We start from the raw sequence: 24,655 nt of genomic DNA on the forward strand, positions 1-24,655 counted from the left end.
CTCATGATTGGGTCGACGTCCGCGGCGGCCCAGGAAACCGGCAAAACTTTGCAAGTAATACAAAAAGCTTTGAGAATGGTCCGTCATGCGGACAGAGTGCACTGCGCATGCGTGAACAGCTTCCTGCCCGCGGCGCGAGCGTGTCATCCTCAGTTTATTTTCATCCGCGTCTGAGGTGACATGGTGTTCAGCTGTGTTCCTTTTGGCCCAGGAGACTTTCTGCACTTTGCCACTTGTTCTTCTTTTTCTTCTCGTTTTTTGTTTCAACAAAATTAAAAAAAAAAAAGTTTATTTTCCCTTTCTTTTCCTTAGATTTTCTCACTGAAGTTTGTTTCCTTCCTTTTTCACCGCGGCCGGCTTTTAGGCTGCTCGGCCGGGTTTTGTTTTCCTTTCTTGTGCCTTTTTATTGGCATCATCGTCTTTTAATTTCACAGCCGCTGTTTTTCCGTCCATGTCATCAAATACACCCAGCGGCTTCAAGCGTTGTACTCGGTGCAACCGGACCATCTCGGGTACCGACCCCCACTCGTGGTGTCTCCAGTGCCTTGGACCCGATCATCTTCCAGCTGCTTGTAAGCTGTGTACTTTAATGAAAAACGGACCCAAGTGTCTCGGGAGGCTCAATGGGAAAAGCTTTTTGCTGATCGGTCCGGTCCTTCGATGTCGGCATTGGCATCGATACCAAAGTCGGCGGCATCGATGTCGTCGAGGGAAGCATCGACTTTGAGAGTGCAGGTAATGGCTGCCGAATGACCATATCACACTGGGAGCAGCGAGGCATCGAGTGGGTCTCCACCTGTCTCGAGGCCTACTGCTATGTAACCCCCCCCCCCCCCCCCCCCCCCGGAACCGACCTTCGTCGGACCCGGCCCTGAGGAGGCCTGAGGATTCCACATCCTCTTCGGTACCAAGGAGTCTCGATGAAGGGCGTCGAGTGAAGGCTAAAAAGCACCGTCATCTGTCTCCTTCCATGCGTGGTACCGAGTGCTCCGGGGAGCCGAGGGATTTGGCACCCGAGAAGCGTCAGTGCCAAGAGGACCGTTAATCCTCTATACAGGAGGTGCCGATGCATCGGTCTTCTGGCAACCTGGTACCAGCCTGGGAGTCGTACGTATCAGGCTGGAATGCTCGCCGCCAAGATTCAAACATACCAGCTCTACACGAGCATCCACTTGCGGAACTCGCTGAGGCAACTGTCCAGTTTGGTCGAAGCACTTCCTCCGGAGCTCGCCGGACCTTTTCACCAGGTGGTCAGGCAGCAGAAGGCGTGTCGAAAATTCCTGGCCAGGGGTACTTACGACACTTTTGATGTGGCATCCCGAGTAGCTACTCAAGGTATAGTGATGCGTAGACTCTAATGGCTGTGCTTCTCTGACCTGGATCATAAGACCCAGCAGTAAATGTCGGATGTTCCTTGCCGGGGGCATAACCTTTTTGACGAAAAAGTAGAGGATATGGTCAATCAGATCAAGAAGCGCCATATTGCTATGGATTCTCTCTCCCACTGGGCATCTTCTGCTACCACCTCCTCATCTAGGAGGTTTTTTGGAGGGAAGAGGAGTGCTCCCTATTCTTGGCAGTCCAGGCTCAGTCCCAGCGCGTTCATTCCCGTCAAAGGTGTGCGCCTAAGGCCCCTGCGGCTCCCCAGCAAAAGCAAGGGACGGGCTTTTGACTAGCTCCAGTGCAGCATAGCCAGTGTCCATGCCGGACAACTTGCCGGTCGGAGGGAGGTTGATATTTTTTCACCAAAGGTGGCCTCTCATAACCTCCGATCGGTGGGTTCTTCAAATAGTTGGGTCAGGATACACCCTCAATCTGGAATCCAAACCTCCAAATTGCCCACCGGGAGCTCATTCATACAGCTCCCAGCACAAGCATGTACTTGTAGATCAACGCTCCGCCCTTCTAAAGGCCGGTGCGGTCGAGCCCGTTCCACCAGGGGAAGAAGGGCTGGGATTCTATTGCAGGTACTTCCTAGTGCAAAAGAAAACAGCAGGGATGCGTCCCATCCTAGACCTAAGAGCCCTGAACAAATTTCTTTTTTGAGAAAAGTTCAAGATGGTTTCCCTCGGCACCCTTCTTCCCATGATTCAGGAAAACGATTGGCTATGCTTTCTGGACTTAAAGGATGCTTACACACATATCTCGATACTTCCAGCTCACAGGAAGTATCTTCGATTTCGGTTGGGAACTCGGCACTTTCAGTACTGTGTACTGCCCTTTGGTCTCGCGTCTGCGCCCAGGGTTTTCACAAAGTGCCTGGCAGTTGTCGCTACGCAGTCAGGGAGTACATGTGTTCCCTTATCTCGACGATTGGCTGGTGAAGAGCACCTCGGAGGCAGACGCTCTACAGTCCATGCGCATGACTATTTTGGTGCTAGAGCTACTGTGGTTCGTGATCAATTATCCCAAGTCCCATCTTGTCCCGGTTCAAAAATTGGAGTTCATTGGAGCTCTGTTGGACACACGGACGTCTCAAGCTTATCTTTCCCAGGCAAGGGCAGACAATCTCTTGGTCCTCATGTCCATGGCTCGAGCGTCTCAACAGATCTCAGCTCGGCAGATGTTGAGACTCTTAGGACACATGGCCTCCACAGTTCATGTAACTCCCAAGGCATGCCTACGTATGAGATCAGCTCAATGGACCCTAGATTCCCAGTGGTGCCAGGCCACAGGGGATCTAGAGGATGTGATCCATCTCTCCACCAACTTTTGCAGTTCCCTTCAGTGGTGGACCATTCGATCCAACTTGTCCTTGGGACGTCCATTCCAAATTCCTCAGCCACAAAAAGTGCTGACGACGGATGCATCCCTCCTGGGGTGGGGAGCTCTTGGACTTCACACTCAAGGAGTTTGGTCTTTTCAGGAAAAGGATCTTCAGATCAACCTCCTGGAATTACGAGCGATCTGGAACGCTCTCAAGGCTTTCAGAGATCGGCTGTCCAACCAAATCACTCTGATTCAGGCAATCAGGTTGCTATGTATTACGCCAACAAGCCGGGGGGGGGACACCGGATCTCGCCTCTGTGTCAAAAAGCCGTCCAGATGTGGCTTTGGGCGCGCCATCACGGCATATTTCTCCAAGCAACATATCTGGCAGGCGTAAACAACAGTCTGGCCGACAGGTTGAGCAGGATCATGCAACCTCACGAGTGGTTGCTCAATATGGTTTTTGTCCTCAAGATCTTCCGAGCATGGGGCACTCCCTCGGTGGATCTTTTTGCCACTTAGATCAATCACAAAGTCCCTCAATTCTGTTCTAGACTTTAAGCACACGACAGACTAGCGTCAGATGCCTTTCTCCTTCATTGGGGGACAGGCCTTCTGTATGCGTATCCTCCCATACCTCTAGTAGGGAAGACTTTGCTGAAACTCAAGCAAGATCGCGGAACAATGATCCTGGTTTCTCCCTTCTGGCCTCGTCAGATCTGGTTTCCTCTTCTTCTGGAGTTGTCCTCCGAAGAACTGTGTTTTCCGACCCTCATCACCCAGAATGAGGGGTCGTTTCTACATCCCAACTTCCAGTCTCTGACTGTCACAGCCTGGATGTTGAGAGCTTATAATTTGCCTCCCTTTGTCTTCCAGAGGGTGTTTCCCGAGTCTTGCTTCCAGAAAAGATTCCACGAAGAAATGTTACTATTTCAAATGGAGGAGGTTTGCTGTCTGGTGTAACAGCAAGGCCCTAGATCCTCTTTCTTGTCCTACATGGACCGTGCTTGAAAACCTTCTACACTTATCAGAGTCTGGTCTCAAGACCAACTGCGTAAGAGTTCACCTTAGTACGATTAGTGCTTATCGTCGTGTAGAGGGTAAGCCTATCTCTGGACAGCCTTTAGTTGTTCGCTTCATGAGAGGTTTGCTTTTGTCGAAGCCCCCTGTCAAACCTCCACCAGTGGCATGGGATCTCAACATCGTTCTCACCCAGCTGATGAAAGCTCCTTTTGAGCCACTGAATTCCTGCCATCTGAAGTACTTGACCTGGAAGGTCATTTTCTTGGTGGCTGTTACTTCTGCTCGTAGAGTCAGTGAGCTCCAATCCTTTGTAGCCCATGCTCTCTATACTAAATTTCATCATAACAGAGTAGTCCTCTGCTCTCACCCTAAGTTCTTGCCAAAGGTGGTGTTGGAGTTCCATCTGAACCAGTCAGTTGTCTTGCCAACATTTTTTCCCCGTCCTCGTACCTGCCCTGCTGAACGTCAGTTGCACACCTTGGACTGCAAGAGAGCATTGGCCTTCTATGTGGAGCGGACTGGCCCCTTTAGACAGTCCGCCCAAATGTTTGTTTCTTTTGATCCCAACAGAAGGGGAGTGGCTATCGGGAAACGCACCATTTCCAATTGGCTAGCAGATTGCATTTCCTTCACTTATGCCCAAGCTGGGCTGACTCTTGAGGGTCACGTCACGGCTGATAGTGTTAGATCCATGGCGACGTCGGTGGCTCACTTGAAGTCAACCTCTATAGAAGAGATTTGCAAGGCTGCGACGTGGTCATCAATCCACACATTCACATCTCACTACTGCCTTCAGCAGGATACCTGACGCGACAGTCGGTTTGGTCACTCGGTGCTACAGAATCTGTTCGGGGTTTAGAATCCAACTGCACTCCCCTAGGCCCATTTTTATTCTGTTCCAGGCTGCACTCTGTTAGTTGTTACTTCGTAGGTCAATCTCAGTTATGTCCTCAATGTTGCGAGGCCCAGTTGACTTTCTTTGTTGTTTTGAGTGAGCCTGGGTGCTAGGGATACCCCAGTCGTGAGAACAAGTAGCCTGCTTGCCCTCTGAGAAAGCGAAAGATACATACCTGTAGCAGATATTCTCCGAGGACAGCAGGCTGTTCTCACAATCCCACCCACCTCCCCTTTGGAGTTGTCCTTTTCCTTGTTATTGCTTTTTTATTTAACTAAACGGGACTCTTGCGCGACGGGCGGGAAGATGGCCGCGCATGCGCGGTGCGTTCACCCATTTGCTCAAAGGCTCTAGCAAAGTTTGTTGCTAGGAAGATTTCCGTTCCTGGGGCTGCCGTGGACGTCACCCAGTCGTGAGAACAATCATCCTGCTGTCCTCGGAGAATATCTGCTACAGGTATGTATCTTTCGCTTTACTGGCCGATATTCAAAGCAATTTAAATCGCTTACCGCTGCCTAACTGGGAATATTTAATGACACCTAACCGCTTTTATATGGTCCTATTTATGCAGTTAACTTGGCTGGTTAAGTGCCAACTCTGCCCCCAGAACAACCCCAAAATAGCCGGTTTTGAGATAGGCACTAATCAGACATTTTCAATGGCACCAGCTGGTTAAGTGTTTAAGAGACATGACCAGTTAGCCTCAAACAAACGATTTAACTGGCCAGGAGCTGTTTCTGGGAAGTTAAATCGCTTTGAATATCAACCCGCAACTGTCCAAAATGATTTCATTCATAACTATCTTTCTGAAAATAGCAAGTTGAGAGGAGAGTCTTATAACAGGAAGCCTTTTAAAAAGTGACAAATGGGCATATTGTATGTTGATTTTATAAAGGCCATGTATATGCATATTTGTTTTGTATAAAATAAGGATCCAGAATGCGTGCACACAAATTTATACCTCCTCAGAGCAAGTGTATATGTGCATGTGTATTCCATGTAGGTGCGCAGATTTTATAAAATACATGTGAACCTACTCATCAGGGGGGAAAAAAAGACACACTTCTTACCAATTAATCCTATATAATAATCCTCACCTCCAACGTTCTGACGCTGCCTGGAACTGTGGGTCCCTCGGAGGTGGTCTGCTAAGTGTGGTAGATAACACTGACGTCATACATCCCACACTGGTGATCGAATCCAATGAAGAGGCACACGGGGGGAAAAAAAAAGGCTCGACACTGGCTGCCAACCTCCCGAACCTCCCGCGCACACTTACCGCCCTCAAAAAACCAAGCAGCCGACGAGACTGCCACCTTCACGAACCACCGTCCCGAACCTGCCGTACTCCTCAAAATGAACAAAACAGCTGACCAGACTGATGAGTCGCCCTCCCGAACCTGCCGCCCTCCAAAAAAAAAAAAAACAGCTGACTTACTCTCGCCAGCACGAACCGGCCTCCCAAAACTACCGCAGTCCAAAAAAAAACAGCTGAGAAGACTGACACCCTCCAGAAGCTGTCTCACAAAATGCCCTCCAAAAGCTCCAGGGCTTTCAGAACGCCCTCAACACCCAGCAATGACGGAACAGACTACCGCAGTCCAAAAAAAAACAGCTGAGAAGACTGACACCCTCCAGAAGCTGTCTCACAAAATGCCCTCCAAAAGCTCCAGGGCTTTCAGAACGCCCTCAACACCCAGCAATGACGGAACAGACAACACATGAAACACAACTCAAAAACAAAACGAAAAATTAAATACTACTCCGAAGCCTGAAAACTGTTCTGGGTAAGTGTCATAAGGGGAGGGGGACGCAATTCACTTAGAAAGGGGGGGGGGACTTCATGCAGAACAACCTTACATTGCCACTCACACAGGAGGGGGAGGGGGCAGGAACTTGGAACTGAGAGGGGGGGGGGGGGAACATGCACCTCAGAAGAAGGGGGTCATGCAGAAACACACATACTCTGCCACACAGACACACTCTCTCTCTCTTACACACACACACACACACACACACACACAGTCTTTAGGGGAAAAAAACTGAAAATCAACACACAAGGGAAGGGGGTCCTGCACCTCAGACGGAAGGAGGAGGTCATGGAAATACACACACACACATACTTTGTCATGCAAAGGAACCTTACTTTGCCAATGACAGAGGAGGGAGGGGGAGCACTCTGTCTCTTACACTCTCAGTACCACACACATATATATAGATTCTGTATAGATTCTATACATACTCTATCGCACAGTATCTGTGACTCACACACACACTCTCTCTGTCTCACCCACACACACACGTTCTGTCTCTCTCAACACACAACCAGTCTACCACATGGCAATACGGTTGCTGCACATGGTATTCCATCTCCTTAAAACACTATTATACAAACTGTATGGTTACAAACAAAACAAAAAAAAAAACATTGCTAGCGCCCGTTTCCTTTAAAACAGAAACGGGCCTTTTTTACTAGTTAATTAAGAAGGTGTAGTGCAGAGCTTCCCAACTTGTGAATTGTTAGGCAATTCGCTTCTGGGGTTATGACCTAGATAGTTCATTGTCCCGCAGTGCCCAGGCATTATGCACTTTCTATGGCCATGTAAATTGGTTGTGACTGCAGAAAGATTGGCAGCACTGGCGGTATAGGAATAAGTGACAATCTGTCAAACTTTACAAGACTAAATAGTTGTTATGAGGGATTTCAGTCTCAGGACCCACTATTACAAGATTGTCCTTAGATGATATTCCTTTTGTACTGTAATGGCTACTGTTTGGATGCTTCTAACCAGAGAAAGAGACCACAGCGGACTAGTTAGTTCTATGCAATACATTTTAAAAATTCTGTGTTATAAAATGCATATTAAAGATTTTGTTTACATAGTACTGTTTTGTTTTTGTTATCTCTGTATGGACTTTAGCAATATTTTTGTAGTATTTTAGAGTATTACAGTATTTAGCAGACCATAAATTGTGTTTGCAACTGTTTCTGTTAATGAAAAGCATTCTTTGTCTGCAGCATCTGGCAGCAGTAGAAGAGAGAAAGATCAAATCCCTTGTTGCTCTCCTTGTGGAAACACAAATGAAGAAACTTGAGATCAAACTTCGTCATTTTGAAGAGCTGGAAACCATTATGGACAGAGAAAAAGAGGCTGTAAGTAGATGCACTCAGTATGAAGATAACTGCTCAATGCTAACTGATATAAATTTCACAGTTTGATGCTATCCTGCAGATTGAGCATTGCTTTAACCATTGAAGGGTATTTGTCAGACTACAGGATAACAACATACCATTTCCTTTGGTATATAGATCTTATAAAATCATAGAAATAAGGGACTGGAAGGGTGACATTTGAGCCTAGGAGATTATGTCTACCCCCCTGCTGAGCCTGCTGTCAGCTCCCGGCGCCTCCCAGTCCCAGGACAACGACAGTTGCAGCGACGGCCCACCCCCGACAGACAGTTGCAGGCACGACGGCTCACCCCAGCTTTTCCCTTCCGCCTTTTCGCTCAATGTCCCGCCTCCTTCTGATGAGGTATTTCCTGTTTCTGCGAGGGCAGGCGGGAGTCATTGAGCGGGAAGGGAAAAGGAGCTGGAGTGTGGTGAGCCATCGATTCGCTGGTGCCAGTGCGAGTGCGACTTAAAAAATAAAGAAAGTCAAGTGGAGCGCCTGGAGCAAGTTTCTGCCAGTGCCGGCAAGGTATGAATGATGATGGCTTTTCTTATAAAGGAACCAAAGTGCTCTTGTTGATTTGCGAATGGAACTCAACCATTAAAGTGATGATCTGGTGGTTCATTTGTGCAGGTGAGCCATCGCTGGTGCAAGTGCTGTGCGACTTAAAATTAAGTCAAGTGGAGGAGATGGAGCAAGTTTGTGCCCAGGGCCAGTCTTAGATGCTCCAGGGTATCATTCTTCCTAAAAACGGTCTGGTAGGGGTGTAAAGCAAAGGTCTTGTCCAAGAAGTCACAAAGTTGGTAGTGAACAATTTTGGCAATGAATGGAAGGTTTGAGATGGGTCAGAAGTTTGCAGGGTCAGAGGAGTCAAGGGTGGGTTTCAAAACTAGAGCATGCTTCCAGGCACTTGGAACACTGCTGTTAGTTAACGAGATTTGAAGGATGGGTAAAAATAAGGGGAACACATGAGGTGCTAGATGCTTGAATAAGTGAGTGTGCCAGGGATCAAGAGGAGAGTCAAAGGGGTTCATGTCCTGGAGTAGAGTTTTGAGGGAGAAGAGGATGATAGCACTGAAAGAGCACCAGGAAGACTGAAGTTGGGCAGCACTCTCTAGAGGGGGGAGAGAGGGGGATGAATGAAGGAGTTGAGTGGGGGGATGAGAAAGGGGAGAAGAGCTAATTAAGGAGGACTGAAGTGTATTCACCTTGTTCTGCTAAAAAGTGGCAAGAGTACCAACAGGTAGCATAGAGAGGTCAAAAGTAGGGGGCTCTGAGATCAGGGGTGCTAGGGACCTAATGATATTAATATACAGTTATACAGCCTGCTGCTTTCAGTTTAATAATCCAAAATATGGGCAAACCAACTTAGAAGTGAGAGAAAAAGTGCATAAAAGAGGTTTGTGGAGGAAACACTAATATTCCTAGTCCAGGATCAATAGCACTAGACTATTGCAACCTGCTGTTCACAGCTCTCCTACTGAACCATCTATTCAAAATTCAGTTGTGCAACTCATCTTCCACTGGTCTCCCTATATTAACATAATACTCCTCAAGTCACTTCAGTGGCTTGTTCACATTTCTGGATACACTTCAAACTTTTCTTGCTCACCTACAACATCTTTAAGTCTGTGACTCATTACCTTTCCTCTCTCCCTATATCCCTCTTTGGGACAGGGCTGGTGTTAGACATTCTGGGACCCAGGACACCTACCTTGCTAATTCAGGCAAATTTGGGGCCCCCTGTGGCATGAGGAGTCCATCAGTCTTTTTTGTACAAGTTTAGCTTCATTTGTCTTTATTTGAAGTTTCATAAATAAATTTTCTAAAAATGGAATATCTTCAATGGGGTGGAGCTAGAGTGGGGGCGGAGCTATGGTGGGTGGGGGCTAGGGCGGGGCTAGGATGGGGCCCCACCAAATTAGTCTGCATAGGGCCCGCACTTGCTAAGACCGGCCCTGTCTCAAATTGTGGTATTTCTGTAGTAAAGTATCTTAGGACATCAAAGAGCAAAGACTGAAAGTTGGGTTTTTTGGGTTTTTTTTTTTACCTTGGTAAACAATCGGTACATTTGCACTCCTGTGCCTCAAAAACAGCACTATAATAGCTCATCTGACAGCTGGATCCCCACTAGATGCAGTTGTAGTTTTTCCCGCATAGCTTTATGTGTAGGTTTATTTGTTCTGGTGCTCCAATTTCCTCTCTGTTCATTCCAAGCCTCATTCTGGTGCTCCAATTGTCTTTCAGTGAGTTTTAAGCCTGACTCCCACAGGATACCCGAAGCAGCAGCTGCCATCCCCATGGGATTTCCACAAATCCAGAAGTTATACCCGCATACTCCATGGGATTCCTGTGATCCCCGTTCCCATGCATCTTTCTCACACACGGAAAATGTTCCATGAATTAATGCACCTCATGCTTTCTCCACTGTTTAATTTGTAGTTCTCTTTTGTCTAGGTGTCCATTCTGTGATTTGTATTCTTTATTATGCTATATTGTCTGTTATGCAGCACCCTCTATTTAAACAATATGTTTGACTAGCTTTTCAACTTTATTTATTTTATTTATTTTTGTTACATTTGTACCCCGCGCTTTCCCACTCATGGCAGGCTCAATGCGGCTTACATATTATATACAGGTACTTATTTGTACCTGGGGCAATGGAGGGTTAAGTGACTTGCCCAGAGTCACCAGGAGCTGCCTGTGCCTGAAGTGGGAATCGAACTCAGTTCCCCAGGACTAGAGTCCACCACCCTAACCACTAGGCCGCCACTCCTGTATGTTTCACGATAGTACCTACCTGTGTTTATGAGGGTAGCTAGCTCTGGTTTTTACTTTAGAGTTCTCATAGTGAAAGTATATAAGAAGCAGGAACATTCAAAAATGTAAAATAATAAACTTTCCATAGGTTTCAATGAAAAATAAAAATGGTTCTCTGAGGGCAAGCAGGGCAGCTAAATCCTCACAGGTGGCATGTCTAATGGAGTTTGGCATGGAAAACGATTTTTGCAGAAGGTTTGAGCAGGCTCAACGTGTATATGTGTGTGCGCCTGTTCCCATCAGCTGCTGTCATGCAGGACCGCCTCAGTCTTCTATTTCCAGCATAGCTGATTGGGCTTGTGTGTGTGTGTGTGTGTGTGTGTGTGTGTGTGTGTGTGTGTGTGTGTGTGTGTGTGTGTGTGTGTGTGTGTGTGTGTGTGTGTGTGTGGTGTGTGTGTGTGTGTGTGTGTGTGTGTGTGTGTGTGTGTGTGTGTGTGTGTGTGTGTGTGTGTGTGTGTGTGTGTGTGTGTGTGTGTGTGTGTGTGTGTTATTGGGTTTCGGCGTTTGCATGGTGCTGTCACATGGTTTTCTTTACTTTTGATCCCTGGTAGTCGTAGTAAGATTTTCATTCATTTTAAACGTTTCTTTCTTGATTCAAGCCCTATATAGGCCTGAAGCTGCCATCCTGGTACTTTTGTCACTGTGGATTCATTTGATTTCACTGCACTTCTTTTCTGGATGATATGTCCCAAGAGAAGACTCCCAATGGCTTCAGAAGTGTTCAGCAGGGCCATATCTATCACAGATACCTTCCTGCAAAACCTGGAACATAGCCATGAGTCCTTCTCATTGTATTCTCTGTTAACAGATGTCAAGGAGGGATTTGTGGTAGACAAAAGCTACAGGAGAAGCTTTTTGATGATAAAATCATTCCTTCAACAGCACTTGAGTTAATCTCATTGGATCCTGTAGCCTGCATCAGATGCTGGGGATGCATTGGCATCAAGAGTATCTGTCACCCTCAACACTGAGCATCAGTAGAAGCAGTGGCGTAGCCAGACCTGACATTTTGGGTGGGCACTATGCATATAGGTTATGAGTAGCCTTTCTTGGGATACATACAGAACATAGCTAGAATGTTTCCTCTAACAGCTTTCCATAGGAAACATGTATTCAAATTCTGATAGCATCTCAATAATAGCAACACAAAATCCCTTCACTGCCAGGTACTTTGTGAAGTAACACTATATCCTGCAAAGAAGCTTCTTAGAGTCTATGCTGCAAACCTTAACACCAATTCTGAACAGGAATACCAGTAACAGTACCTTTAAAAAGGCAGCAGTGAATATGCACAACAGCAATACACATCCCATTGGAATAGCCAAACAAGTCATAGATCCTCACACAAACCACATGCCAGCAGAATCTCTCACCTATTCGGTCACAGGTAGAACACAGACCAACCTTATCAATTACAAAATAAAGACCAAAAATTAAAATTTGTCCTGTAGTCCTTGCTTTCCCTACCCCCCCCCTCCCATCCATCCGCATAGCCCAGCATCAGCCTTTCCCTTCCTCACCATCCTTCTCGTAGCTAGGCATCAGCCCTATCCTACCCCCACCCCTCCCTATAGCCTCAGCCCTGCCCTACTTCTACCCATCCCCTGCCCTTCCCATTCTCCCCCTCCCCCACCCTGAAGCACACCAGCATTAAATATAAAACATTTGGGGGGGGGGGGGGTTTAATGTCCTGTGCACTGTAGAGTCCACCCCCACCCAGAAACTCACCTTTATTAAAATTTATTGTTGGTGGGTTTCTGGGTGAAGGTGGGCCTTCACTGAGGGGAAAAAAAATTATACTTAATGATTATACTTTTTTCCATAGGCAGTGAAGAGCCCACCACAAGCATTACATTGTATATAATATAAATAAATATGTATATTTTACCTGGGCAGCTGGGCTTCAGTTTTCCAAATTCTTATGCACACCATACACTCAGTGTGCACGTGGTAACAGATACAGACTCAGAGCACTGTAGATTGTGCTCTGTGTGCTTCTAACTCCTGTGCTTGACCTGTTTGTGGCCGCAGGAGAGGGCTGAGGCCTGGGAGGAGGGGGCTCAACTCAAGGCTGATCAAGCAAGCCTGGGAGGGCCCAATAACTCCTCCAGCTACTGCTGGCATGGTGGAGGACACCTGGCCAGCCAAGCTGCGGCACTGGCGTCAGATTTGCCTGTGTGCACGGGGGGGGGGGGGGGGGGGGGAGCAAGGCAGGCGACCTGAGAATATCAACAGCCCATACTCATTTTGCAAGGCGATCCTACTAGTATTTCTTTCCTTCGTTGAGTGTGGGATTGATCGGTATAAACTCATTCAAAATTCTCCCTAATTGCACTATTGCTGGATTCACTAGTACACGACCCCTTCACACTTCTGTCGCCACCAGTATAGCGCACATAATTAGGGCTGGGCTTTTATATAACTTTTATACACCTAAAAGGTGGTACCAAGGGGCACTGGAGACTAGAGCCAGCTTGGAGTGAGAGCGCAGCAGTGGCGCTAGAGCGGAAGACTTCCATTCTGACCCGGATTTAAAAATTAAGCAAGTTACCACAGGTAGGAGAGCTGCTGTCTGTTTTTGCTGCCAGTGCCGGCTACCTAAATTTATGTAGCTGCGCAGCGGCAGAACTGACAAGTGATTGCAGCCTATCTAGCACCTAGAAGATCCTCCTGATTGAAGGATTAGGACAAAGTCCACCCAGGCCCACCCGTAGCTACGCCCCTGAGTAGAAGACACCAGGAGCAGTCGTCGTCTGAGTGCCATCCAAAGAAGAGGAATGATTTATTCTTGTCAGTGCCAAGGGAGCACAATGGCAGTCAATGGGTGGAATCTGGAATGTCTCTGCATTACTCTCATCAAGATATGTCACTGAGAACACCAAGGCACCAAAGTTGCCAGTGTCCTTGAAGTGCCCACTCCCCCACTGTAAGGACCACTCATTCCCTGTGCTGACAGACAGGGTGCACCATGGACCCAGACCTGAGCCCTGGTTCCAATACACACCCCAAGTGATTCAGGAGGACTTGGCTATTCCTGTTGCCTTGCGCATTCTGTTGTCGATGGCAGCCATCAAAGAGCAGATCTTGTAGATATTTGAAGAGTGGATGGAGCATTTCTTCATTTGGTGAAAATTCAATTTTAACATCAGTATCGAGAGCAGACACAGTCCAGCCAATACTCGAGACCCATGCTTTGCTTACAAAAAATTACCTCAGGGCATGGAATTGATGTTGGCCAAACTTGTGTCAATTTCTAGTGCATCCAGGGAGAAAGTTTTGCCAGCACGTTGTGAATCCACAACGGGTGACCTGACCCAGTGGTCAATAGTTCAAGACAGGCAAAGACTTGAACTCCAGTTACAGATTATGTCTATGAGTCTGAGTCAGAGCGCTTCTGGGATTCTGAAGAGGAATTAGAGTTCTTCTCAGAGGAAGGGTTCATGGGTCTCCCTTCAGATTCCTCCCCACCCCACAAGAGGTGTAAATCCTCTTCCAAGGAACTTCTGCTCATTTATTTTATCTAGGAGATGGCTTAGGTTGTCCCATTTCAGTTAGAGATGGAGGAGGAGCCCAGGACAGAAGTACTGGGTAGCTTCCAAGTCCTCAATCCACCCAATGAGGCAGTGACAATGCCTGTTTACAGAATCCTAACCCAGGTTCAGATGAGGAAATGGGAGACCCCCTCTCTGTTTTTCCTAGTGATTATTTTATTTAGTTAGTTATAAGATTTATACCTCTATTATAATCATTCAAAGTGGGTTTACATTAATAATAAAAAGAATCAAGAAGGCAAAAACAAAATAAATAACACAAGTATAGATATTAAATATTAGAAAACAAGTGTCTTCAGCTCTCTTCAAAACAATAAAAGGGAAGAAGACAAATTCAATTCCAGAGGCGGTTTATTCCAATATAAAGGACCTATGCAACAAAATGCCTTTCGCTTCCAAACTTCCTTACAAACAGCAGCAATCTCCAGTAAATTGGATTTGGAAGATATTACGTGTTGAAACATAATTTCTAATTCTACTCTTAATTATAATGGCTTTTTACAAATAAAACACTTTAAATAAATAGTTTCAACAGGCATCAATTGCTCTATAGGTCCTGAGTGTTTTGTACTCTCGGCATGGTGGTTTTAAGGTTTGCAACATAGGTTCCGAATATGTATGTGGTTTATGTTGCTGTAGGACAGCTGTTGGGCAGACTGTTTATTAAAAATGATTTAGGATCCCCAAAAAAACTACTCACACCTATATATACATAGTGCCCACCCATATTATCTCTGGGCCCACCCAAAATGTCAGGTCTGGCTACGCCACTGTAGTGTTGATACTCAGTGGCACAAACTATTCTGCCCAGTTAAATCGCTCTGAATATTGACCCCATATCTTTTGGTGTTTCCCATAGAAAGCTCTCCCTTCTTGTTTGTTTTCCTTTTCTATTTTTTTAAGCTTTCCTTTTTTTCTGATATTGCAGCTTGAACAACAAAGGCAACAGCTGCTTACAGAGCGTCAGAACTTTCACATGGAGCAGCTGAAGTATGCTGAAATGAGGGCTCGTCAACAGCTGGAGCAGCAGCATGGCTCAAACACACAGCAGTCTGCAGGTCCTGCTGGGTCTGGCATAGCACCCCTTGCATCATCCAACCTGTCAGGACTTATGTCTCATCAGCAGCCATCTCCGTATTCCACACTGCACCATCAGATGCCCCTGCCTCATGTACCACAGCAAGGTAGTAGATTAACAAAGTTGGAGCAATATACTAAAAGTTGGTTTACAGTTTCGGTAGTATAAGGTAGAATGAATGATTAAAGCTTCTGAGTACCTGTAATATTTGCTTTAAGCAATACTGTTTCAAGGCTGACTTAATAAATAGCTGACACTTGATTGCGTAGTGGTAATTATTGCATACATCTCGTCCATTCTATTTCCTGGCCACCACTGAAACAAGCTTTATAGGGCTAGAATAGTGCTTTCCACTGCCATGCAGAGGATCTGTACACTGTTCTGGGTCATCTGGGGATACTGTGGAAAGCATCAGAGTCTTTTCACAACAATAGCACCTACTATATTGCCTTTGGACTCATGATTGTAGGGTGCCATTGTTACCTGCATGATCTATCCCTCACACCAACTGAAGAATATTATTGCAATGGGGAAATTAATTTGTAGGGGATATAAAATAGGAGGGATATTGTCAGATACTGGTCAATCAAAGTTCATAGAACCACGTCCTAGTCCCAGTTGTTATTGAACCAGAAGCCTAAAGGAACATAAGAAAAGATATGTACGGTTCATCCACTCTGCCCAACAAGATAAAAGATGTGATACTTCCTATGTCTACTTGATCTTGATTTGTCCTTACCATTTTCAGGGCACAGACCATAGAAGTCTGCCCGGCACTGGCCTTGTTCTCCAGCTACTGAAGCTGAATCTGACTAGCACGATCAGGGCATCGGTCAGTGGTGTAGCAAGACCTGAGATTTTGGGTGGGCCAAGAGCTAATATGAGTGGGCACTGTGAATATAGTTGTGTTTCTTGTGATACTACAAAATAATGTCTTAGAATGCACTTGATAATGGATTTCTAAGTAGTCTGTCCAACAACTACCTTGTATCAACATAACCACATACATATTTAAGGGAAAATTGAAGTTTTTAAATATGATTACATTATCCCATATCTTAAAATTGACCATACATAAGTCTACTACGATGGCAAACTTCTCAACACACATGGCAGGATCCTGCAATATAATTATATAGGAAAAATGTATTCAAATTCTGCTAGCACCTCAATAATAGCAATACAAAATCCCTTCACTACCAGGTACTTTGTGAAGTAACACTAAAGCCTGCAAAGAAGCTCCTTAACACCAATTCTGAACATGAATACCAACGTAAGTACATAAGTATTACCATACTGGGAAAAAAGCCCAGCATCCTGTTTCCAAAAGTGGCCAATCCAGATACCTGGCAAAATGTACAAAACATTTTATACTGCTTATCCCAGAAATAGTGGATTTTCCCCAGATCCATTTAATAATGGTCTATGGACTTTTCCTTTAGGAAGCCATCCAAACCTTTTTTAAACTCTGCTAAGATAACCGCTTTTACCACATTCTCTGGCAACAAATTCCAGAGTTTAATTACACGTTGAGTGAAGAAAAATTTTCTCCCTTTCATTTTAAATTTACTACATTGTAGTTCATTGCATGCCCCCTAGTCCTAGTATTTTTGGAAAGCGTAAACAGACGCTTCACATCTACCCATTAAACTCCACTCGTTATTTTATAGACCTCTATCATATCTCCTCTCAGCCACCTTTTCTCCAAGCTGAAGAGCCCTAGCCGCTTTAGCCTTTCCTCATAAGGAAGTCGTCCCATCCCCTTTATCATTTTCGTCGCCCTTCTTTGCACCTTTTCTAATTCCACTATATCTTTTTTGAGATGCGGCGACCAGAATTGAACTCAGTATTCGAGGTGCGGTCGCACCATGGAGTGATACAAAGGCGTTATAACATCCTCACATTTGTTTTCCATTCCTTTCCTAATAATATCTAACGTTCTGTTTGCTTTCTTAGCCACAGCAGCACACTGAGCAGAAGGTTTCAACGTATCATCAATGACAACACCTAGATCCCTTTCTTGGTCTGTGACTCCTAACGTGGAAAGGCGGCTGAGGGGTGATATGATAGAAGTATATAAAATAAGTGGGAGGCAAGATGGCGACCTGATCGGATGCCGAGTCGGGAGCTCCCCTGAAGTTCGCTGGGATCTGTCGGAGATCGCGATCTGTGCGGCCCTGCTGCACACGAGGAGGTGGAATACCTCCTCTCGTAGGGTTTGCATTCCCGGGAAGGTGGAGGGGCTCGCCGGGGGAGCCTAAACCGCGAACAAGGCCTCCCCCACAAGGTAACTATTTGAGCACCTGAGAAAGTCCCCAGAGAAGGCGCCACTTACCCGCTGAAGGACAGGCGGCGGGCCGGAGCGGAAGGGAGACAGTCTTCCTTCCGCTGCAACGGCGAGGTGCGGAGCCGGCGTGGACGGGCTGATCTGAGCCAATCACGGCTATCTGCTGCCTCGTGGAGGCCCCGGAACGGGGCGAGCGCCTGCCGTCCTGATCAAGGTGAAGAGGAGGGAAGCGCCGCACACTCGGTTGCGCGCTGAGACGCGCGGCTTCTCTGCTCGGGGCTAGTCTTGGCTGTCTGTCCGCCTGCCTGCCTGCTACAGCCTGTCCCCTTCACTCTCGGCCGGCTACCCAGGGCCCAGCTTTTCCCTGCCAGCTCTGCTCCATCTGCACTCGCTGCCTGTTACAGCCCACCAGCTCTGCTCCATCTGCACTCGCTGCCTGTTACAGCCCACCAGCATGCCCCAATCCATCTGCCTGTTCCAGTGCCTCTGCTCCTGCTTCTTCCAATCCGCCTGATCCAGCTTCTCCCGGCCTTCTCCAGTCCATCTGTTGCAGCCTGATCCAGCTTCTTCCTGCCTGTCCCAGTCCGCAGTTCCAGCCTCTCCCTGCCTGTTCCTGCCTCCTGCTCCGGCTTGCCCCGGTCCGCCTGATCCAGCTCCTTCCTGCTTGTTCCAGTCCGCCTGTTCCAGCCACCTGTTCCAGCCTGTCCCGGTCCAACGGATCCAGCTTCTTCCTGCTTGTTCCAGCCCGCCTGATCCAGCTGCTTCTCCCTGCTCGTTCCAGTCCATCTGCTCCAGTCGCTCCAGCCCGCCTGATCCAGCTTCTCCCTGCTTCTCCCAGTCCAGCTTGCTCCAGTCCGCCTGATCCAGCATCTCCAGTCTGTTCCGGTCCGCCTGATCCAGCTTCTCCCTGCTAGCATGTTCCTGCCCTAGTGTGTTCCAGTCCGCCTGCTCCAAGCCTGCTCGTGTCTGCATGATCCCATCTCGTGATCCCAGCTTGTTCCAGTATGCCGATCCCAGCTTGCTCCAGTACGCCGACCCAGCTTCCCCTGCTTGCTCCAGCGTTCCAGTCAGGCTTCTCCCTGCTTGTTCCAGCCCATCTGCTCCAGTACACCTACTTGCTCCAGTACACCTGCTCCAGCCTGCCTACTCCGGTACACCTGCTCCAGCCTGCCCACTCCGGTACACCTGCTCCAGACTGCCTACTCCAGTACATCTGCTCCAGCGTGTTCCAGTCCGCCTGAACCAGCTTCTCCCTGCTTGTTCCAGTACACCGGCTCCAGTCTGCCTGAACCAGCTTCTCCCTGCTTATTCCAATACACCTGCTCCAGTACATCTGCTCCAGCGTGCTCCGATCCACCTGAACCAGCTTCTCCCTGCCTGTTCCAGTCCATCTGCTCCAGCCTGCTTGCTCCAGCTTCTCCCTGCTCATCTGCACCAGCTTGTTCCAGCCTGCCTGCTAGCTTGTCAGCCATTGACTTACTCGCCTGCCTGCTAACTTGTCAGCCCTTGTCTTATCTGCTCTCCAGAATCTCCCTGCTCGTTCTTGTCCACCGGCTCCAGCATGCCCCAACCCGCCTACTAGCTTGTCAACCACTGATTTACTTGCCTACCTACTAACTTGTCAGCCATTGACCTACCTACCCCCCCAGCCTCTCCCTGCTCATCCCTGTCCATCCACACCAGCTTGCTTCAGCCCGCCTGCTAGTCTGGCAGCCACTGCCTCACTTGCCTGCCTGCTAACTTGTCAGCCATTGACTTACCTGCTCTCCAGTCCATCTATCCCTCCAATTCCAAGCCTCCGACTCTCCGCTCTATCTATCTACTTCTCACCTCAGTCTCTACACTTACACCGCAATCACTACTTATGGCCCCTGTCCACATCCTCTTCCTTGCCCTATCCCTTCCTAATCTTTTTCCCCTCCCCTTACCGCTGTCCACTGCTGGAACTCATTGCCCACCTGTGTTCCCTCCCAACCTACCCACTACGGCAATACCCTATCCACCCCCATCCCTCACCACCTCACCATCTCTCTTGTCCCCCTCCTCCTTCCTAGCCCTTAATCTTCAACACCTCCTTCCTACCATTAACCCTTCACCATTCCTCCTAAGTGCACCCCGTCTTCGTCGCCTTCGTCGCCCGACCTCCCCACCCTCCTCCGCACTCTCCTGCTCCTCCTCCTGCTATCCGCGGGAGACATTAATCCTAATCCAGGCCCCCCTCACCTGTCCTCCTCCTATCCACAAAACGATTCCGTGACGCCTCCAATCTCGTCTCTATTCCCCTCCTTCCCCCCTCTTCCCTCCCCTTCTCATGTGCCTTGTGGAATGCCCACTTGGTCTGCAACAAACTGCCCTTCATCCACGATCTCTTCATCTCTCGCTCCCTTCAACTACTCGCCCTAACCGAAACCTGGCTCTCCCCTGACAACTCTGCTTCAGTCGCCGCCCTTTGTCATGGAGGTTATCTCTTCTCCCACACTCCCCCAGATGGCCGCGGCGGAGGCGTCGGGCTACTTCTCTCGCCCTCCTGTAGTTTCCAACCCCTCCTCCTGCCGCAGTCTCACTGCTTCTCGTCCTTTGAAGCTCACTCCATCCGACTATTCCACCCATTACCACTCAGAGTTGCCTTCATCTACCGCCCCCCTGATAAGCCCCCTCTCTTCATTCCTTACTGACTTCGACGCCTGGCTCACCGTCTTTCTTGATCCCGCATCTCCATCCCTCATTCTTGGTGATTTTAACATTCACGTTGACAACCCATCCAACTCTTACGCTTCTAAATTCCTCACTCTGATATCCTCCTTTAACCTCCGACTATCCTCTACCGCCCCTACTCACCGTGATGGCCATTGTCTCGACCTCGTTCTCTTTTCTTCCTGCTCACCTTCTAATTTCTGCACCTCAGTCCTTCCTATCTCAGATCATCACCTAATCACCCTCACACTTCATCACCCTCCCCCTCAACCTCGCCCAACTATAACCACTACCTTCAGGAATCTCCAAGCTGTCGACCCCCCTACCCTATCCTCTCACATCTCCAATCTCTTCCCGTCCATCTCGTCTTCTGAATCTGTCGACACGGCTGTCTCTACCTACAATGAAATTCTCTCCACTGCTCTGGATACCCTAGCACCATCTGTCTCTCGCCCCACTAAGCTCATTAATCCTCAGCCCTGGTTAACCCCATGCATCCGTTACCTTCGCTCCTGCACCCGATCTGCTGAACGACTCTGAAGGAAATCTCGCACCCTGTCAGAATTCACCCATTACAAATTCATGCTATCCTCCTTCCAGTCCTCCCTATTCCTTGCCAAACAGGAATATTATTCTCAATTAACCAATTCTCTTGGCTCCAACCCTCGTCGCCTCTTCGCAACCCTCAACTCCCTACTTAAAGTGCCCTCCGCTCCCACCCACCCCCTCACTCTCTCCTCAAACATTAGCTGACTACTTCCGCGATAAAGTGCAGAAGATAAACCTTGAATTCACCTCCAAGCCTTCTCCTCCCTGTGACTTCTTAACCCACTCCCTCAACCAACCTAACCTATCCTCCTCCTTCCCTGAGATCACCGAAGAGGAAACTGCTCGCCTTCTTTCTTCCTCTAAGTGCACCACCTGTTCCTCTGACCCCATTCCCACCACTCTGCTTACCAACATCTCTCCTACAGTTAACCCCTCATTCTGTCACATCCTCAACTTCTCTCTCTCCACTGCTACTGTCCCTGACACCTTCAAGCACGCTGTAGTCACTCCACTTCTTAAAAAACCATCACTTGACCCCACCTGTCCCTCCAATTACCGCCCCATCTCCCTTCTACCCTTCCTCTCCAAATTACTTGAACGCGCTGTCCACAGCCGCTGCCTTGATTTCCTCTCCTCTCAGGCCATCCTTGATCCGCTTCAATCCGGCTTTCGCCCACTACACTCAACAGAAACAGCTCTCTCCAAAGTTTACAACGACCTGTTCCTTGCCAAATCCAAAGGTCACTACTCCATCCTTATCCTCCTCGACTTATCTGCCGCCTTCGACACCGTCAATCATAATTTACTTCTTGACACACTGTCCTCTTTTGGATTCCAGGGCCCCGTCCTCTCCTGGTTCTCCTCGTATCTTTCCCAACGCAACTTCAGAGTATTTTCTAATGGCTCTTCTTCCACCCCTGTCCCGCTCTCTGTTGGGGTTCCCCAAGGATCTGTCCTTGGACCGCTTCTTTTCTCAATATACACCTCTTCCCTGGGCTCACTGATCTCATCACATGGTTTCCAATACCATCTCTATGCCGATGACACCCAGCTCTACCTCTCCACTCCCGACATCACAGTCGAAACCCAGGCCAAAGTCTCGGCCTGCCTCTCAGATATCGCCGCCTGAATGTCCAACCGTCATCTGAAACTGAACATGGCAAAGACTGAGCTCCTTGTCTTCCCACCCAAACCCTCCTCTCCTCTTCCCTCACTCTCTGTCTCTGTTGACAACGCCCTCAATCTCCCCGTCTCGTCAGCCCGCAATCTCGGAGTCATTTTCGACTCCTCCCTCTCCTGTGCCCATATCCAGCAGACAGCTAAGACCTGTCGCTTCTTCCTCTATAATATTAGCAAAATCCGCCCATTCCTCTCTGAACAGACCACCCGAACCCTCGTCCACTCACTCGTTACCTCTCGTCTTGACTATTGCAACCTTCTCCTTGCTGGTCTCCCGCTTATCACCTATCCCCCTTCAATCTGTCAAAAATTCCGCCGCACGTCTTATCTACCGCGTGAACCGATACTCTCATATCACCCCTCTCCTCAAGTCGCTTCACTGGCTCCCGATTCGCTACCGTATTCAGTTCAAGCTTCTCCTAATGACCTTCAAGTGCAATCAATCTGCAGCCCCCCATTACCTCTCTACCCTCCTCTCCCCCTATGTCCCCACCCGTAACCTCCGCTCTCAGGACAAATCACTCCTATCTTTACCCTTCTCCACCACCGCTAACTCCAGACTCCGTCCCTTCTGCCTCGCATCACCTTATGCCTGGAACAGACTCCCCGAGCCCATACGCTATGTGCCCTCCCGGCCCATCTTTAAGTCCTTACTTAAAACCCATCTCTTCTCCCTTGCTTTTGGCGCCTAACCACCTTCCCCATTCATGATACACTGACTACATAGTTTGTTACCTTTAGATTGTAAGCTCTCTTGAGCAGGGACTGTCCTTCCCCATGTTTTAACTTGTACAGCGCTGCGTAACCCTAGTAGCGCTATAGAAATGCTAAGTAGTAGTAGTAGGAAAAGATAGATATGGAGTGTCTGTTTACGCTTTCGAAAAATACTAGGACAAGGGGGCATGTGATGAAGCTGGAGTGCAGTAAGTTTAAACAAATAAGAGAATTTTTTTTCTTTACTCAGCGCGTAATTCGACTCTGGAATTCGTTGCCGGAGAATGTGGTTAAGGCGGTTAGCTTACCAGAGTTTAAGAAAGGTTTGGACGGCTTCCTGAAGGAAAAGGCCATAGAATGTTATTAAATGGATGTAGGGAAAAATCCACTATTCCTGGGACAAGCAGTACAAAATGCTTTGCTCCATGGATCTTGTCAGGTGATTGTGACCTGGATTGGCCACTGTCGGAGACAGGGTGCTGGGCTAGATGGACCTTTGGTCTGTCCCAGTGTGGCGATGCTTATGTCTTAATCTTGCATGACGTAGCTATAATTCGGGTTCCTCTTTCCCACATGCATCACTTTGCACTTGCTCACATTAAACGTCATCTACCATTTAGACGCCCAGTCTCCCAGTCTCGGAAGGTCCTCTTGTAATTTTTCACAATCCTTCCGCGATTGAATAACTTTGTGTCATCAGCAAATTTAATTACCTCACTAGTTACTTCCATCTCTAGGTTATTTATAAGTATGTTAAAAAGCAGCAGTCCTAGCACAGACCCCTGGGGAACCCCACTAACTACCCTTTTCCATTGAGAATACTAACCATTTAACCCTACTCTCTGTTTTCTATCTTTTAACCAGTTTTTAATCCACAATAGAGCACTACCTCCTATCCCATGACTCTCCAATTTCCTCCAACATTACTTTTATAAAGGCAGAGGTGAATATACATAGCAGCAATAAACATTCCATTGGAAAATTCAAACAAGTTAGACTCATACCACACAAGCCAGCAGAATCTCTCACCTCGCTCACATGCCGAACATATACCAACCCTCATCAAATACAGAATAGAGAACCAAAAATTAAAAATTTTCCTATAGCCCAGCATCAACCCTTTTCTGCCTTCCCTGCCCCCCCTCCAAATCCATCCTCATAGCCCGGCATCAGCCCTATCCCTCCCTTCTTTTTTCCCCTCATCCATCCCTTAGCCCAGCATCAGCCCTATCCTTCCCTTCTTCACCATCTATCCTTGCAACTAGGCATCAGCTCTACTCTAACTCGCCCACCAATTCCTGTAGCCTAGTGTCAGCCCTGTTCTACCCTCTACCTATCCCCCCATAGTCTGGCATCTGCCCTGCTCTTCCCAATCTCCCCCTTCACCCTGAAGCAAACCAGCATTAAATATAAAACATTTTATTTTTTAATGTTTTGGTCGCTGCAGAGACCACCCTGAAGCAAACCAGCATTAAATATAAAACATTTTATTTTTTAATGTTTTGGTCGCTGCAGAGACCACCCTGAAGCAAACAACCAACATAAAATATACAATCTTTTTTTAAATTATTATTTTAATCTTGGCACTGAGCACATCCCTGCCCAGAAACCCACCAACATACCTTCCCCGCCCCCCAAGTCCCTGTCTGCTCCCCTGTTACCATTTTCTACCTCTTTATCTCAGTCTTCACTTCTCTTTTTCTCATGCCTCTATCAAAACAAGATTGTGGGACTTCAGTGCCTTGGAGGTCACGAGACTGGCTGTTTTCTGTGAGTATATTTATTATTCTCTGTGTCTGAGCCTAATAAGTCTTGTGTGCACTATGGGGTTAAGCTGTAGGCTACCTGTTCCTGCACGCTTTGCTTTACTTCTGTGGACATGCCATTTTTGCCTAATTTGGCCGTCAGTACTCCATCTCTGGGAGTTCAATCCTGCCCCGTTCGGCGGTTTTGGCAGGCTCAGAGCTAACGGCTCCTGCACTC

The 24,655-nt window shown here is 47.8% G+C and overlaps 1 protein-coding gene across 1 annotated transcript in view; it reads left to right on the forward strand.

The window, feature by feature from the left end:
* Positions 1–24,655, forward strand: part of SMARCC1 (SWI/SNF related, matrix associated, actin dependent regulator of chromatin subfamily c member 1) — a 542,893-nt gene that overhangs the window by 473,863 nt on the left and 44,375 nt on the right. The window contains 2 exon segments of the mRNA XM_030196622.1: positions 7,647–7,781; positions 15,100–15,355. Coding sequence (XP_030052482.1) covers positions 7,647–7,781; positions 15,100–15,355 — 391 coding nt within the window.

Source organism: Microcaecilia unicolor, chromosome 1 (genome assembly GCF_901765095.1).
Source record: "Microcaecilia unicolor chromosome 1, aMicUni1.1, whole genome shotgun sequence".
Lineage (NCBI taxonomy): Eukaryota > Metazoa > Chordata > Amphibia > Gymnophiona > Siphonopidae > Microcaecilia > Microcaecilia unicolor.